The sequence below is a fragment of the Fulvia fulva genome, chromosome 6 (assembly GCF_020509005.1).
Source record: "Fulvia fulva chromosome 6, complete sequence".
Lineage (NCBI taxonomy): Eukaryota > Fungi > Ascomycota > Dothideomycetes > Mycosphaerellales > Mycosphaerellaceae > Fulvia > Fulvia fulva.
Genome location: NC_063017.1, coordinates 4010231 through 4025311, shown reverse-complemented (window position 1 = coordinate 4025311; position 15081 = coordinate 4010231). Strand labels below are relative to the sequence as shown.

Sequence of the window (15081 nt, the reverse complement as noted above, 5' to 3'; positions counted from 1 at the left end):
AAGTAATCGCCAAGCTATGTTTCTCAATAATCGAAGTCGAAGCCACCGAAGGAGCCCACCTGCTCTCCAGGCATGCCGAACTCCTGGGTGAAGAGGTCGCTGTCGATCCCCTCGAGATCGGCACTGCCATTGCGGTCCTCAGGCAAGTTGCTGATGTCATCGACGTAGGCGCTTGGAGCCTTCGGTGACTTCATTGCTGGCGCTGGCTGGCCGTAAGAGGCCGGGTTGCCAGGGTTGAACTGGAAGCCATGTGCATTGGCATGGATACTGCAGAAGGAGAAGTCGTCGGCGCAGTCGTGGATCATGCCAGCAGGGCTTGGAGGGCCGTTGAACGGGATGACGTTGCTGAGATCGCCGGTAGCAGCTTCGGCGAAGTGGGCCTGCGGCTTGTTCTGGAGCTTCAGGTCGTTGATCTGGCCGAACTTGTTGGTATTGAAGTCGTTAGCGCAGAGGTTGGCGTCATCACCGGTGTCAGCATCGTTGTACTGCGGCATGGTCTGGAGCCGTGGCTTGTTGGTCTGGCCAACTGTGTTGGCGGCGGAGATACCGTTGAAGTTCTCATTGGCGCCATCACCAGCCTTGCCGTAGTAGAGCTGGGCGGCGAGATTGGCGGAAGCGTTGTTGATGTTCACGTTGACATCTTCTCCCATCGCAACAGCGTCGCGTATCTTCAGCATGCGACGACGCCTGTCGATGGCATCGCGAGCTTCTGGAGATAGGAGAGCGTCCCGCTTGATGGCATAGCCCATCTTGTCGTTGTATAGAGCAAGAACGTGATCAGTCTCGTGGCCGTTCGCGAAGTTGCTCCCTATGGTCTTGTTCTTCTTGTTACGCGGGTTGTACGTGGGAGTAGAGTCGTCGGTGGCGGTCTTGCGCTTCTTGGAGACTGGAGTGCGGGTCTTGACGGGCTTTTTCTTCTGGAAAATCAGGCTTGCGAGCTTTGGGTCTGTGGCCTCGTTCTTCTGGATATCAAGACTGTCACGCTTAGTGCCTTGGATCTGGTCGTTGGCGAATGGATCGAACTCCTCGGCGGAAGCTTGAGAAAGACGTGGGGTCTGTGTTGAGGCGATGAGATTGTTTTTGCGAAGACCAGAGCCGTGATCTTTGCCAATGGAAGGTGGAATCGGCTGGCCGGCCTCCTCACGAGCCTTGCGCAGCTTGGCGAGATGCTGCTTGATGGCTTCTCCGGTGACGGTCGGTGCAATGAGCTTTGCGATCTCGTTCCAATCGAAGAATGGGATGCTCTTCGAGGCAACGTACTGCTCGACACAGAGCAAGACGTACTGGTCCTTGGAAGCTATTGGAAGGTTAGCGCGGAGAAAAGACATGCAGGTGGGTGTTGTGAGTACTCACGATCCCAGCGCTGGAGGATGCGTCCCTTGTTACTCTTACGCTTCGACTTCCCGCGAGGGGTGTCGTTGGGTGTGCTGGCGGACTCTGGCGTGTAGGTGGAATCTCCGTCGTCTCCGTCCAAAGACGGCGAAGCTGAGAAGAAGTTCATGGTTAGATGCAAGATCTGCTGGTGGTTGAGGTAGGATGTCAGTGGGTGGACTTGGATGCCGCACCGCATATGGCGGAGAATGCTATGACAGCAGACCCGCCGCTATGCGTGCTTGGTGGCGTGCATAGGAGTTGGTGGTGTTGCATACGAACCTTATGATGTTGTCTGCGATGCTGTGGTGGATGGAATGCTTGAGCGAAGATGGTTGTTGGTCAAGAAAGGTGGTTGGTGTGTTGGAAGAAGTTGCTCACACGAACAGGCTTTTATGCTGCCGTGCGGACCTGCAGCAAAGCGCGAGCGGACCGTGCACCAATTGTTGAGCTCTACGCATCCTTATTGGCCTACGAGACCCTCGCGACATGGGTAGAGGGGTCACAATGGTCGCCTGAGGGGCCAATGCTCGCGCGCAGCGGCGGCGGCAAGGTGGTCCGTGGGCCCTCTGGCGACGACGAGGTCCAAATGGCGGTGAGCACGATACTGGTGGCTATACTGGTGTTAAAGGAGGCTATCGGAGGCTACGTTACGCTATCACAAATCTACGAGGGAATATGGCTTCTCTTGCATTGCCATGACATGGCCAAGCCTGCAAGCATTCAGCTCTGGCATACCATTTGTTCTGCGGCCTAGTGTGCTTATCCATTGGACGTCTTACGTCTCGCATACTTTGCGCTCCATCTTCTGGGTATCTTTCGAGGTTCAGGCCCACGGATTGTCCGTCTTCATAACAACCATGATGCAGTAGGGGGAGCGGCTTCGCTTTGCAGCAGCTAACTATGCCTGTGGAATCTCTACACTCATCGCCTCTTCACAGACTGCAAGATTGCAGCAACAGTATTCTTTCTTTATGTATCCTTGTCTTGCTCCTCCGTGCGCTCTCGCGGCATTGCAGCTGTGTTGGCCGGTGTCAGGTTGCCACCAAGCCTTGCAGCCATGCCAGCCCCTAGCAGTCAGCGCCACCCTCTCGCTGAATATGATGCCTTTCCAAGTATCAGAGGTCAATATCGTGCTCTTTCTGATGACTCTCCCGCTTCCTAAGCTCTCGTGCCGTCCTTTGTAATGTCGTGACATCGTGTTGCCCGTGGAGGCGTACCCCTGACCAGACAGCGCCACGTCTACAAAGCATTACCATGCTACTACACGCACTATATGCGGTTGAGATCCTCTTTCTAATAATCCTCTTGCCTCCCGGCTTGCGTTATGGTGTCCCTTCATGTGGCCATGGCGTGTTGCCTCTGACATTCCAGCTTCAAGTAGACAGCGCCACTGATGTGCCAGCTCTCACGCATATTGTGACCTACGAGGCTCTTCTTATACTAATCCTAGTCCTCCTCTTGCTTCGTAGGTTGTGGTATCCCGTCCCTCCGTGTAGCTGTATCATGTTGTCCCCAGGCGTCCAGCTTCAAGCAGTCAGTGCCACTGATATACAAGCTATTGCGCTTCTTCCAACTTACTAGGCTCTTTTCTTACTCTTTCTTATCCTCATCTTGCGTCGCAGGCTATGTCATCGTGTCCCACCGAGTCGCTGTATCATGTTGCCCCTGAGCGTGCAGCCTCAAGCAGTCAGCGCCACTGTAATGTTGGCTACTGCCCTTCGTATCACCCCTGAGGCTCTTTTTGTACTATTTCCGATCCTCCTCCTACTTTGCGGCCCCCGGTATCGCGCCCCGTCATGTCGCTGCAACATGTTGTCCCCAGGCGTCTATGCTCATGCGGTCAGCGCCACTGTACCAGATGCTGTTTTGCTCATCCACCCATGCAAGGATCTTCTCCTACTCTCCCTGATCCTCCTCTTGTTCTGCAGGCCCCTGTGGCGTACTTCGTTGTGTCGTGATGTCCTGCCGACTCTAAGCACTCCCGGTGGAGTTTCTCCCGCCTCGTGCTGACAGGGCTTCGAGAGCACCACCGAGGCGCTGCGGAGAGGGCTAGCTACTCATGAGGATGTTATCTGTGGACGCGCTCGTCCTGTGTTATCGCGAGGAGGGCGGAAGATCGTGGTAATGCTGATATCCTCGCGGCTCGCGGAACTACAGGAGGCTCGGGAGGCTTCAGGGAGGGCAAAGGGGTAGCGAAGGACGTGCTTCAGTCTCATTCGGAGGTATGCGATGGGCTTGGATGCTGTAGGATCTGTATGTTGGCAGAATCGAGGAGATCGTGGTGGCGATATGGTAGCGATATTAGGACCTGCAAGCTGTCACATCAGAATTGACGGTCAATAGCGGTCAACACTCGACGACAGGCCTCTTGACACTGCCTCTGAAACTATTTGCGTCACGTAGAGGGCTGAAAGAATCGTGGTAGCAAGCAATCCGGCCGTACAGTTTCCAGTCTGCTTGCTCCAGCCCATCTCTTCCGTGGAGAGCAAACACGCTTCGCGATCGACATAATATCAACACCGCAAGCATCTTCATACCAATCACAAACTCCTCATTACCCTCGCCGACCTACTGAGACGACATACACGATGCCTCGCCGCCAATCCTCCTCCTCAAAGCCGGTCGTTCGCCCCGTGCAGCTGCACGCACCGCAGCTCTTCTCCCACTGCCTCGACATCAACGGACTTCGCAATACCTTCGTCACCCTCCTCACAGTCTCGTCATCCCTCCCACAGCCGCGCAGCCTCCGCCTCGAGGCACTCTCCCGCAGCGATGTTCGCTGGATGCCGATCGTCCGCGGCACCCGCTACCACCCACGCCGATGAAAGAGCAATGGGAGGATAAGAGCCTTCATGCGGGACCGTAGAAGCCTCGAAATGGCCTAGGAGGTAGGTCAGAACATACACAGGAGAACAGGGATAAGTACGTACTGACGCAGAGCGTCGCAGCGCAACGATGATCCCCTACCCAGACACATACCATGGCATCAAGCAGCACTTCCAGACGGCAACGACGATGATAAGAGCAGCAGAAACAGATAGAAAAAGACGCAATAGGGAGTTTGGGACGTGGGGGAAGGTCACGGACAGGGATACCATATCGGGGAAGGCGCTTTCACGTTCAGGAGGCAGGCACAGATCCATTCGGGTGATACTATCTAGCTTGTAGTATCAATCGCGCCTTATGCCTCCAATCATCTCACACCATCCAAGCCATGCTTTCATGCTTTAGACCTATCGAGCGTCAGTAATGGGCTTGGGGGATGGCGCGCGGTAGAGATTCTTACCAGATCTTCATCGTCCTCTGGCTCGTCCTTGACGGCCACCTCGTCGATCTTGCGCTTCTTGGGAGTCGGCTTCTTCTTTGGAGAAGTCTTCTTGGCTGGAACCTCAGAGTCTCCATCGTCACCCTCGCCATTCTTTGCGGCAGTGAGAGACGAGGCGGAGTTGAGGAGGGAGGTGTCGTGCTTCTCCTTGAAGCGGCGGAAGCGCATGGCGCTGGAGGGACTGTCAGTGGAATAAACATTGTCATAAAAATAGGGACAGAACTTACGCGGCACCCTGGGTGTTCATGCCGCACTCTACAGCGACGGCCTTGAAGTCGATTTTGCCATTGGTGGCGTGGTTGATGCAGGAGAGGAGGAACAGCTCGTTGGTGACTGGAGCCATGATATCAGTCGAAGGATTTTGGTTGGAAGAGCTAGAGTGGTTATTGGTGGTGTGGTATTTCGTGTGTTTCGGTTTTGTTCGGGAGCGGAAGCGCGAATTCGAGCTTCCAAAAAGGGGTCGATCACAACAAACACGTGAAGTCTTGGCAGCCGCCGATTTTCGCATCTGAGGCGGTCAACACAAAGAAAGTGAAGTACGCGCGCAGTAAGGATACACATACAATTTCTATGATCCCAAAGAGCGCTCTCGAGCTCCCGGCGGCAGAACGGGAGTCCCAGACACCGCTCCGCAGCGCCGGACGAGAAATCGTGCATGCATTACGGGACGGTACAGTATCGCTGAAACCCGACCCTCTACCGGATATCTGCTCCTAGACAATCTTCGATAATGCGTTCTTGATGTATAGTATCATATGTCTCTCCTCCGAGCTATGACTTGTAGTATTCCTGAAGTCAGACCATGCTCCCTCACGTTTTGTCCACAAACCTAAGGCAACCAATGCTCCTGTGCTCAACAGAACAATAGCTGCACTGCATGCATTCATTGAGCTCGAGCTGTCCTCTGATTGGTGCACGCGAACTGTGTGGAACAATCCGAAACGCGGCTTGCTCACGCAGCTCACTCGCCACAGTTTTCTTAAGTTCGCCTCCGTTTCCTTCTTCTTTCTTCTTCTTCATCCAAACCATAACATCAACATCCGAGACCGACAAGACTCCACTCTCCATCACGCGCAAGCATACCACACCACTATACCTCTATCTCCACCCACAATAACCACCATGTCTTCTGAGAACGACACCTCCAACACCTCCGCCGACGCTGGCAATTCTCACTTCACCGCCGCTGAGGTCAAGTTCGTCCTCGCCGCTCTCCAGCATGCCGAGGGTGGAACTCTCAAGGTAAGTCTTCCATCGCTTCCCCTCCATCCATCCCCCAAGCAACATGCCTCCTGACAACCCTCTCAGTTCGACTACGATGCCGTGGCCGCTCAACTCGGCCTAAAGAACGGCAAGACAGCACGCGCCCGCTGGAATACCATCGCACGCACCAAGATCAACAACGCCGCCTCAGCCGGTGGTGTTAGCAAGGCCGGCCCGTCCAAGAAGAAGGCTGCCCCGAAGAAGGCTGCTGGTGAGGGTAAGCGCTTCACCCATCCCCACGTTATGCATACGATCAGAGCTTTACTAACGCCCCCTCCAGATGCGGAGAAGCCAGTCCGCGAGAAGCGTGGCCGCAAGGCCAAGAAGGAGGCCGATGTGAAAGTGGAGGAGAAGACCGAGGAGGAGGAGGAGGAGGAGGCGGAGGAGGAGTTGGTTTGAGCGCTTCGCGCAATGCTTGATGTACTCATACGATAGCGGCTATGCCATGCGGCGAGACTGCCTCTCTACTGAATGAAAGCGTCTTGTCCTGGGGTGCCTGAAGCGCCCCGGGTGAAAATTCTTCGCTTCATGCATTTGCGCTTCATGCATTTGAGTGACACCATTTCACCGACCTGCTCTAAGCTACTGGACGCACTTTGAGGCTCTGCAGCTTCACCATCACATTCGAGCGATCTCAGGTCAAAGCTCATCACCCTCCTCCGCCAGCTCCTCCTTCACGACCTCCTCACTCTGCTCTCCCTCCTCATCTATCAAACTGATTAGCAAACCCCAACCTCCCCTTCGCCACATCTCATCTGTCACTCACCATCAACCACAGGACTCTCCACCTTCTTCGCCATCCGACCCCTCTTCTTCGGCACCTCCTCACCCTCACCCTTAGCCTCACGCTTCTTAGTCGCACCCTTCTCCTTCGGGGCAGCCTTAGTCTTAGCCTCCACACCCTCCTTGCCACCCTTATCCGCAACCTTCTTGAGCGCGGTGCGAGTCATGACTTTCACGCTATCGACGGAAGCACAGCCAAAGTCCTTGGCGGCTTTCTCCCAGTCAATGAGTTGGTTGACCTGTTGGCAAGATTAGCACGTGGAGGGAGCACGGAGATAGAAGGTACGGGAAGGGAGGAGGGAGATGTACGGCGGTAGTCTCGCAGTTGAGGTAGAGGCACATGAGGCGGTTCTTGTCGTTGTCGTTGAGGGCCTCTTTGGCGATGGTGTAGTTGTAGGCCATTGTGGTTGGGTGTGGTGGGTGGGTGGGTTGGTTGGTAGTGTGGAAAATTGTGAGTGTTGTGGTTGTCGAGATGCCGTGGTTGCTGGTATGGATTCGGGAAGGAGAGAGGAAGGAGTAGTGCAGAAGAACTGTAAAAATAGGCGTCTCTCAGGTGAAAAAGGCTATTTTCGCATCTTGTGAAGTTGACCATCAGAAGTGAGCGACAATGGCAGCAAATCTGCAGATTCTGCTCCCAATAGCACCTCAATTCGAACAGCCGGCTGCTCACGGGGCTTCTAACGGCGAGATTTCGCTTCTGCCTGATGGGTTCGTGACTCCTTCCGCCATGTGGAGCAGTCAGATGATGTTCGTGGTCTCTCGCGGCGATCGCTAAGACTTGAAGACTTAATTGACGACGGTGACAACCCTCGAAGTAGTCATGAAGATGCCAGAGAGGCGACCGACAAATAAAGAAGCATTGAATAGAATCTGTAGAAGTTCGAGTAACAACACCCGCAAATGCTCGCAATGCCTCCTATGCTTCGCTTGCCCTCGCGCTCATCCGTCCATATCCATAGCCCATCTACTCAGTGCTCAGACCAAGACCACTGTGTCATATATACATATACAAACAAGCCTGTGGCACCAATGCAGACTGTGCAATCGGTCCAAACTGCAACCCCCCTTTCCATCATAAGAAGAGCTCACCGACAAAGCGATGCAGCTCCTCGATCTGATGTCACCTCGCAAAGACCTTGACAACGCCATCGCCGCCAGCGCTGACGACAAGTCTACCATCCGAACTCCAGCAGATGTCGCAAACACCTTCGCCGCGCATGGCTCGGTGCGAGATGATGTCTTGTGTGCAGATTCGCTTTTCGAGAGACCAGAAGCGGATACTAGCGTCGTGGCCAGCCGAGACAGCTTCCCTGCCGTCTTTCGACAATGAGAGGGCTGAGATAGCGCCTGAGTGGGCGACCATATTGTATGTGCATTGACCTGGCAAAGGTTAGCTTGTGAAGTGATCCCAAGTGGCTGCAAGACTTACCACTGTTGGCATCGAAGAAGCGGATGAAGCGATCTTCGTGCCCTGTTATGACAACACCCTCGATGCCCTCTCGACTACCAGTAGCGCCGCCACCGACCTCTTCTGCTTCCATGCCTCGGGTGGCGTCGTTGCTTTCCATGGCTGTACTCGCTGCGACGACAGCGTTTATACTCGTGTTCATCGTTCCGTCATACGTTTCGTTGCTGGCCATACCGATAACTTCTTCACCGGTTCGTGTGTCGTATATGAGTGCTGTGGAATCCGCATAGCTGACCACGAAGTTCTCACCCGAGGCTGATAATGGACATATGCTCGTCGGGCTGACCTTGTTGTCTCCAGGTCGTTCGATGGAGTGCACCAAAGTGTAGCTGAAAGGGGTTGGGCTTGCCACACTGGGCTGCGGGCTTGTCGGATAGTTGCTGCCACTTGTGACACTGTGTCTTCGACTACCGCCGACTCCACGTCTGCTTCCGGTCGCTGGCGATGAGCTCTGAGGTGGCGAGCTTACAGCCCAGACCTTGACAGTTCCATCTGATGAGCCAGAGACGAGCAGGAGTCTATCAGGTCCGCCAAAGTTGCCGCTATGGGGACCAAAGACGACACCTACCGATGCAGGTAGGACACAGACTGCCCAAACTGCATCAGTGTGGCCCTCGATAACGGCCTTCGGATCCACCCGTCCGCGCTCCCACACACATATATTGTGGTCTTGGCCTCCAGAGAAGATCCAGCCTTCACCATTGTTCCGGCCGCCAGTGCTGAAGCCCGTGCTTGCTGGAGGTGCAGCTAATGAGGTCACTGTTCCATCATGGCCACGATGTGTGAAGTATGCAGAAATGTCCAGATCCGAGCTGTTGTTACCAGGTGTGAAGTTCTGGTAAGTCGCAGGCACAATCCACCGCTTGATCGTACCATCATCGCCAGCAGTGCAGACTTCTGGTTCGCTGGGACTGCCTCCGCCACTGAAGATCACGCTCCGTACGACATCTAGGTGACCCCGCAGCGCAAACTTGACTTTGAACTGTGTAGGATCTTCGCTCATCGCATTGGCGATACTTTCATGACCCTCATTTCTTCCTTGCGAACTCTTCCGGCGCTCCATGCTCTTCGCGCCCGAGCTTTTCCGTCTACGCGGGTTCGCTGCCGTCCTAGGTGGAGATTTGGCAGGTAGTGCAGTAACGCTTGCGGCAGAAGGAAACAGATCTGTGTCAGGTCTTCGTGGCGGCGGTGCATCCGGAGGAGGGTTGTCGGGATGCATTGGCGTTTCTTCGTCAAAAGTCCAGCCATCGGTATCAGCCTGCTGCCGAACCGGACGAACCTGTTCCTGTTCCTGCTCCAACACTGGTCTGCCTCTGTTATCAAAAGTGTGCGTCACGTTCTCGACTTGCTCCTCGTATGGAGCAGGGATATGCTGGCCAGATGATTGCAGGATCTCCGTCGGCTGTTGCTGAGAGTTCTGGTACTCTGCATATCGCAAATCACGCTGGCCACCATCTTGCACTTGTGGAAGACTATTCGGCACGGGTGGAGGCTGATGGTTTGGCATGGCCTGTTGTTGCGGCAAACCCTGGTGACGTTGGCTCCGTGGCTGTTGTCTAGCATAGATATCTTCAACCAGTGGAGGTTCCGGAAGTCCAGAGTAATTGCCATTGGGGAGCATTTGCGGTGGAGGTGGATGTTGCGGAGGTGTCAGCAGGTACTGTATCTCCTTCATGCAGTTCTTTAGGTATTTTGTAGTGTTATTCAGGTATTGCTCGCGCTCCCTGTCGCTCGTTTCCTGCTCGGCAGTGTCCAAGAAAGAGTTGTGCGGTACGTAGGGAGCTGCATCGCGGATTAGCACATCCCCGATGTCCCACGCCGCACCAGATGCTTGCGCACGCTTTGCCTTGTTCTCACCATTCTTGGCCTCGTCTGCGCCCTGCTTGCTCTTGACGTCGTGCTGTGCCTCCGCACCGCCAGCTTTCTGCTCAGTCGTAGATGCGACACCATTGGCGCCCTTGCTCTTAGCCCGCTCATTCTTCAGCGCCATCTCCAGCATGCGTACTTGGCGCTCAAGCTGCTCGTTGATGCGCTTGCCCTGCTTGTTCTCGCCCTCTTGCTTTGCGATCTTGGCCCTCATCTCGGCTCGTTCTATGTCCCAAGCATTTCGCGCTCGTTCGTGGTTGTGCCATTCGATTTGCAGGAAGCGCATCACACCTGTCTCGATGTGTCAGCATAACACTCGCTGATGATCACATACAGCGCGGTATTTCGGCCATATGTTCATTCAGCATCGATCGTACCTTGCAGCGTATACTCTGTCCCCTGCGGACCATGGTGTTCTCCGTTTCCCCCGCCAGCGCCGTTGCCCAGGCCGGCCTGCTGCTGGAAAGCCATCGCCGGCCTGTGGGTCTTGTTCTATGGTCACGATAACGTCGTTCTGGTGTATGTCCGCATTGAAACAATGTTTCCTCGAGTCAGGAGCGGTGGCCGATGTGGTAGGAAGGAGCTGGGATGTGGCCTCAGGAGGGGTTCGGTTCAGATGCGGCAAAAGCGGTGGGTGTGTAGCGAAAGGCGTGTGCAAGGCAATGACAAGAGTAGTGCGAGCGACCAGAGAAGAAGTGAATTGTTCGTTGTCGCGCGCGTGCTCTACGGCCTCCAGTTGGTACACGGAGGAGCTACCGACACCTTCAACTTCCCGCTAGGCGAAGCTTCGAGTCACGTGCAAGCCCCACCGAACGTACAGGGGCCGAGCTTTCCATCAATGCCTGATCTTGTCCTGTCTGGAACTGGCGAAGTGTGAACAACTAAGAATGATGAGATCAGTGTCAATGCGGCTGACAGTTGTTGAAGAGTTCTCGTCTACACACAATCGAGGAACGACTTTCGCGGCTCGAGTGAGCGAGTTTCTATCACTGGCATGAATCAATCTTATTGACATGGAACAGGTCTTCCACGAGATCCCGACTTACACCGGAGCGGCCTCAAGATGGTGCTTATGATGAGTCTCCAGTAGTCCCGAGTCCCGCGGTGAGTCGGGCCCCACGGTTTGGCTACAGCTGCAACGCAGCATACCAAGACTACAATAGCCCCGGCAGACGACAGTCCGATTTACGTAGCCATCAGGGGTGAGTGTCATGTCGAACCTGATTTCATGACGAACAAGCTGAGAACAGTGACTAGATCTGAGATTCGCCTCTCTACAGGACTCGTTGACGCCGGCGTGAACTGCTACTATGAGCACTTCAGTCATCAGCCATACACGCTCTTCTCCCGGCCAGACCTACAACCTTGGGCCAGTAGCGAGCGCCCTCCTGACATCGTGCTCTATCCGATGCTCGCTTTGAGCTTCCGGATCATGAAAGATCTTGTACCTTCGGTTGATCGTGAGACCAAGCAGCTCCTGTCCGAGAGTGCTTGGTATCACCTGGTCGAGGCCTATTCCAGCTTCAGCTTCGACGAGGCTTACTTTCAAGGTCTTTGTCTGATGGTCCAGCTGGACTTCGCCGGTATGGATGTCCGGTTTCGGTGATGGTCCCGGACAAGCCGACACAAAAGTCCAGATGGCAACGTTCATCGTGCACAGGCGCAGCTAACTCTTGGGCTGCGCCTCACTCAGCTCACAGATCTTCTACCGGCTGATTTTGAGAAGAAGTTTGATGATGTCTTGCTACATCGCCGACTCGAGATCGTCTGGACGTTGCTTATGCTCGAAAGTTTATTGATGGGGACGACAAAATCACCAAGTGCATTTCCAGCGTCGGCCTTTGGCCTATGCTTTTCTCGAAGCCCGCGCAGCCGCTCAGACCATTTGGTAGCACAGAGTCATATGTACGCTTTGACCGCTCAATTCGGTTGGGGCAATGAATATGGCCCAGCTAGGATCGTCGCCGCGAACGCCGAACTGTCCGATATATGGCATGACGTGGTGAAAGATATGGCGTCTGTACGCGAGGAGGACACTGTGCAGTCTGATCAACAAGCAAGTCATTCTCCAAGGTTTGCAATCAAGCCTTGTCACAAGCAAGCAAGTTGGAAGCCTATAGCTTAGTCAGTATTTTCAAACAATCAAGCGGTGTTTTCTCCTTCGTTTACAAGCCTTGTGAGCATGTCTGTGTCGTTTTACAAGGTGTTGTTAATGATATTCAAGGTCATGTCGATCTAAGAAGGTGGAATTCTAGGAAGTGCGGACCTATCTCCAAGCCAATCGGATCACGTAACGACGGTCACGTGCTTTCTCGCTTTAGTTTTCCTCAATTCCGACGCGTCTATCTCAACCTCTAAGCATCAACTTCACGACCTCACTACACCACAATATAGACTCGTAGCAAGTTGAAACTGGCAGTGTGCTTGTAACCGTACTATATACTAAAGATCTGTTCGCGCCGACTATCGAGATCGACGCCGTGAGTAACAAAGCCGACATATTGTCACCGTACCGGCGTACATTCACTTGAACCCGCGGGCACGTGCCTAGACCTCGCGTCCGCTGACTAATCCGACTAGCGGCTTGGCGCCCGTATATAACTCTCGCGCCCTCCGCGCCTCCCTTAGATAGAACATCTATGTCATAGTCTCCCTGTAGAGTGTACAGAAGGTAGGGATAGAAGAGCCTTAGAGTACTTAGAAGTCGTTAAGAAGTGAAAGTCTAGCTTAGTATATAAGCGCTAAGTGTAGCGGGATAGGCAGTGCCTTAGGCAAAACCCTCGTTCCTATACCGGGTGTTGAGCACCTAGATACATAACCTATATATACAACCGATATTACTAGGAGGATACGTTATAAGTGACACGATGATAGCGATCGCAGGAAACGACCAGGAGCAGGAGAGTAACGAGTGGAAGGAGGTCTGCAGGAAGGCAGAAACAATGGCAATGGCAGGAGATGGCAAGCACCCAGAAAGAGCACTTAAGGGGATGATTTTGGAGCTCCTTGGAGGGCTAAAGGCACTAAGGAGCCAAACAGGACAGATCATTAACAGGACAGTAGCAGCAGCAGCAAAGAAGAGGACACAGGAAGGCCAGAAACTAAGCCAACCAACCTGGGCAGCAGTTGCATCCCAAAACCCTCCCCCCCAGAAAACAGCTATCAAGGTCTACATTTCCGACCAGCAAGAGCAGAAAGAGATTGAGGGCCTGTCAGGCAAGGAGATCATACAGAAGATTGGGATACAAGGCATCATTGGAGCCAGGAAAGAGAAGGGAGGTGTCCTTAAGCTGTTCACAGCACAGGAGCAAGACAGGAAGAGGCTAGAGACACAGAAGGAGTGGACAGTCAAACTAGGCAAGACGGCTAAGGTCTCACACCAACAAAATATGGTTATTGCCCATGGAATGACCACAAAGTTTGACATTGAAGGAGACCTTAAGAGGCTGCAGGACCAGAACCAGGCTGTATGCCCAGGGCTACAGATCACAAAAGCAGCATGGGTCAACAGAAAGACAAAGGACACAAAGAGAGAGTCTTCTCTAGTGCTCTGGATAGGCACTGCAGAACAGGCAAACACCGTGCTTGACAAGGGCATCTTCTGGGAATGTGAAAGAATGGACACAGAAATCCATAGAAGCACCCACAGACTACTGCAATGCTTCAAGTGCCAACAGTATGGTCATATCTCTACTAGATGCCCAAGCCAAAAGGACACTTGTTCCCACTGTGCTGGTAGCCACAAAGTACAGAATTGCACAGCCCCAAAGAGTGAAGCCAGATGTGCATGCTGTGGAAAGAAACACCCTTCCTGGTCCCAAGACTGCACAGCTAGGATTGAGGCAAAGAGGAGGGCAAGAGAAGCCAGGATCAACACCCCTATCAGATTCCAGACAGGGACAATCACCCAAGAACCCCTAAGGACTGTCTACAACCCTCTGAAAAGAGGCAGAACAGAAGAGACCACACAGGCCCAAGGCCACCCTGCTATGGGTAGACCAAAATCAATTGTGGTTGCAGGAAGAGACCCGTCACAAAGCAGGCTCAACCTTACCACAATCCCAAATAGCAGCCAGCAGCAGGAAGCACGAGAAGACCAGCAGGAGACCAGCATGGATGAGTCATGATTGAGACACCTAATCTTACCACTATCCAGTACAACGTCAACAAAAGCCAGCACAAGGTCCAGAGAAGCTTTCTCCAAGCACTGGACCCAAAGAAACACCTAGTTATTGCAGTCTAGGAACCTTGGATCAACAGCAAATCTAACAGACCATCTACTGCTAACGACCCAAGGTATCACACACTCCTAGCCAAACAAGGCACCCCTAGAACATGCATGTACATCAGCAAAGAGATGGCAACAGACAGCTGGGAACAAATCCAACAGGAAGGGGGAGACATCACCTCAGTCAGACTCAACACCAACCAAGGCAGCATCCACATCCACAGTGTATACAACCCACCCCCCAGCTCCAGAAGCAGCACCCAGCTGGGCACACTACAACAGCTGCCAGACATCCTGCAGAGTGACTCCCAACACATCGTGCTGGGAGACTTCAACTTGCACCATCCTACATGGGGATCAGACTTTGCACCTGCCCATCACTTCCTAGCTAACAGACTCCTCTCCACTACCCAAAGCAACAACATGCACCTAGTTACCCCAAAGGGCCTAACTACCTGGTCACAGAGAGCAAGCTCAAGCACCATTGACCTGTGCTTTGCATCACATGACCTGCAGCAGAAGGTCACCAGATGCTGGGTTAACCAGGACTTGGAGTCCTCATCAGATCACCTCCCAATTCAGGTGGAGTTTGAAACACAGACACAGCAGGAAGGAGACCTAGAACCTCAGCTGGCCTGGAAGGCAGCCAACTGGGAACAGATCAGACAAGACCTGGAACAGAAGCTAGCTGGACTAGAGACCAGGAGACTGGAAACAGCCTTAGACATAGACCAAGCAGTGGCAGAACTGGCTAGAACAATGCAGGAAACTGCG

The 15081-nt window shown here is 53.7% G+C and overlaps 6 protein-coding genes across 6 annotated transcripts; 1 reads left to right on the top strand and 5 right to left on the bottom strand.

Moving 5' to 3' along the window:
* Nucleotides 1-23: 23 nt before the first annotated feature.
* Nucleotides 24-1501, bottom strand: CLAFUR5_07447 (uncharacterized protein; the record flags this gene model as incomplete). The annotated part of the gene is made up of 2 exons (XM_047906595.1): nt 24-1297; nt 1354-1501. The coding sequence occupies 2 exons, from the start codon at nt 1499-1501 to the stop codon at nt 24-26; spliced, it is 1422 nt and encodes a 473-aa protein (XP_047763008.1).
* A 3100-nt stretch (nt 1502-4601) lies between these two features.
* On the bottom strand, nt 4602-5042 carry CLAFUR5_07446 (uncharacterized protein; the record flags this gene model as incomplete). The annotated part of the gene is made up of 3 exons (XM_047906594.1): nt 4602-4607; nt 4661-4880; nt 4927-5042. 3 exons carry the CDS (start codon nt 5040-5042, stop codon nt 4602-4604), a joined length of 342 nt encoding a protein of 113 aa, XP_047763009.1.
* A 779-nt stretch (nt 5043-5821) lies between these two features.
* CLAFUR5_07445 (uncharacterized protein) lies at nt 5822-6230 on the top strand (the record flags this gene model as incomplete). Its single annotated transcript, XM_047906593.1, has 3 exons — nt 5822-5941; nt 6008-6179; nt 6220-6230. 3 exons carry the CDS (start codon nt 5822-5824, stop codon nt 6228-6230), a joined length of 303 nt encoding a protein of 100 aa, XP_047763010.1.
* Nucleotides 6231-6601: 371 nt separating this feature from the next.
* On the bottom strand, nt 6602-7147 carry CLAFUR5_07444 (uncharacterized protein; the record flags this gene model as incomplete). Its single annotated transcript, XM_047906592.1, has 3 exons — nt 6602-6669; nt 6729-6984; nt 7055-7147. 3 exons carry the CDS (start codon nt 7145-7147, stop codon nt 6602-6604), a joined length of 417 nt encoding a protein of 138 aa, XP_047763011.1.
* A 718-nt stretch (nt 7148-7865) lies between these two features.
* CLAFUR5_07443 (Striatin Pro11) lies at nt 7866-10550 on the bottom strand (the record flags this gene model as incomplete). Its single annotated transcript, XM_047906591.1, has 4 exons — nt 7866-8125; nt 8175-9995; nt 10053-10370; nt 10457-10550. The coding sequence occupies 4 exons, from the start codon at nt 10548-10550 to the stop codon at nt 7866-7868; spliced, it is 2493 nt and encodes an 830-aa protein (XP_047763004.1).
* Nucleotides 10551-11436: 886 nt separating this feature from the next.
* CLAFUR5_07442 (uncharacterized protein) lies at nt 11437-11730 on the bottom strand (the record flags this gene model as incomplete). The annotated part of the gene is made up of 1 exon (XM_047906590.1): nt 11437-11730. One exon carries the CDS (start codon nt 11728-11730, stop codon nt 11437-11439), a length of 294 nt encoding a protein of 97 aa, XP_047763005.1.
* Nucleotides 11731-15081: the final 3351 nt, after the last annotated feature.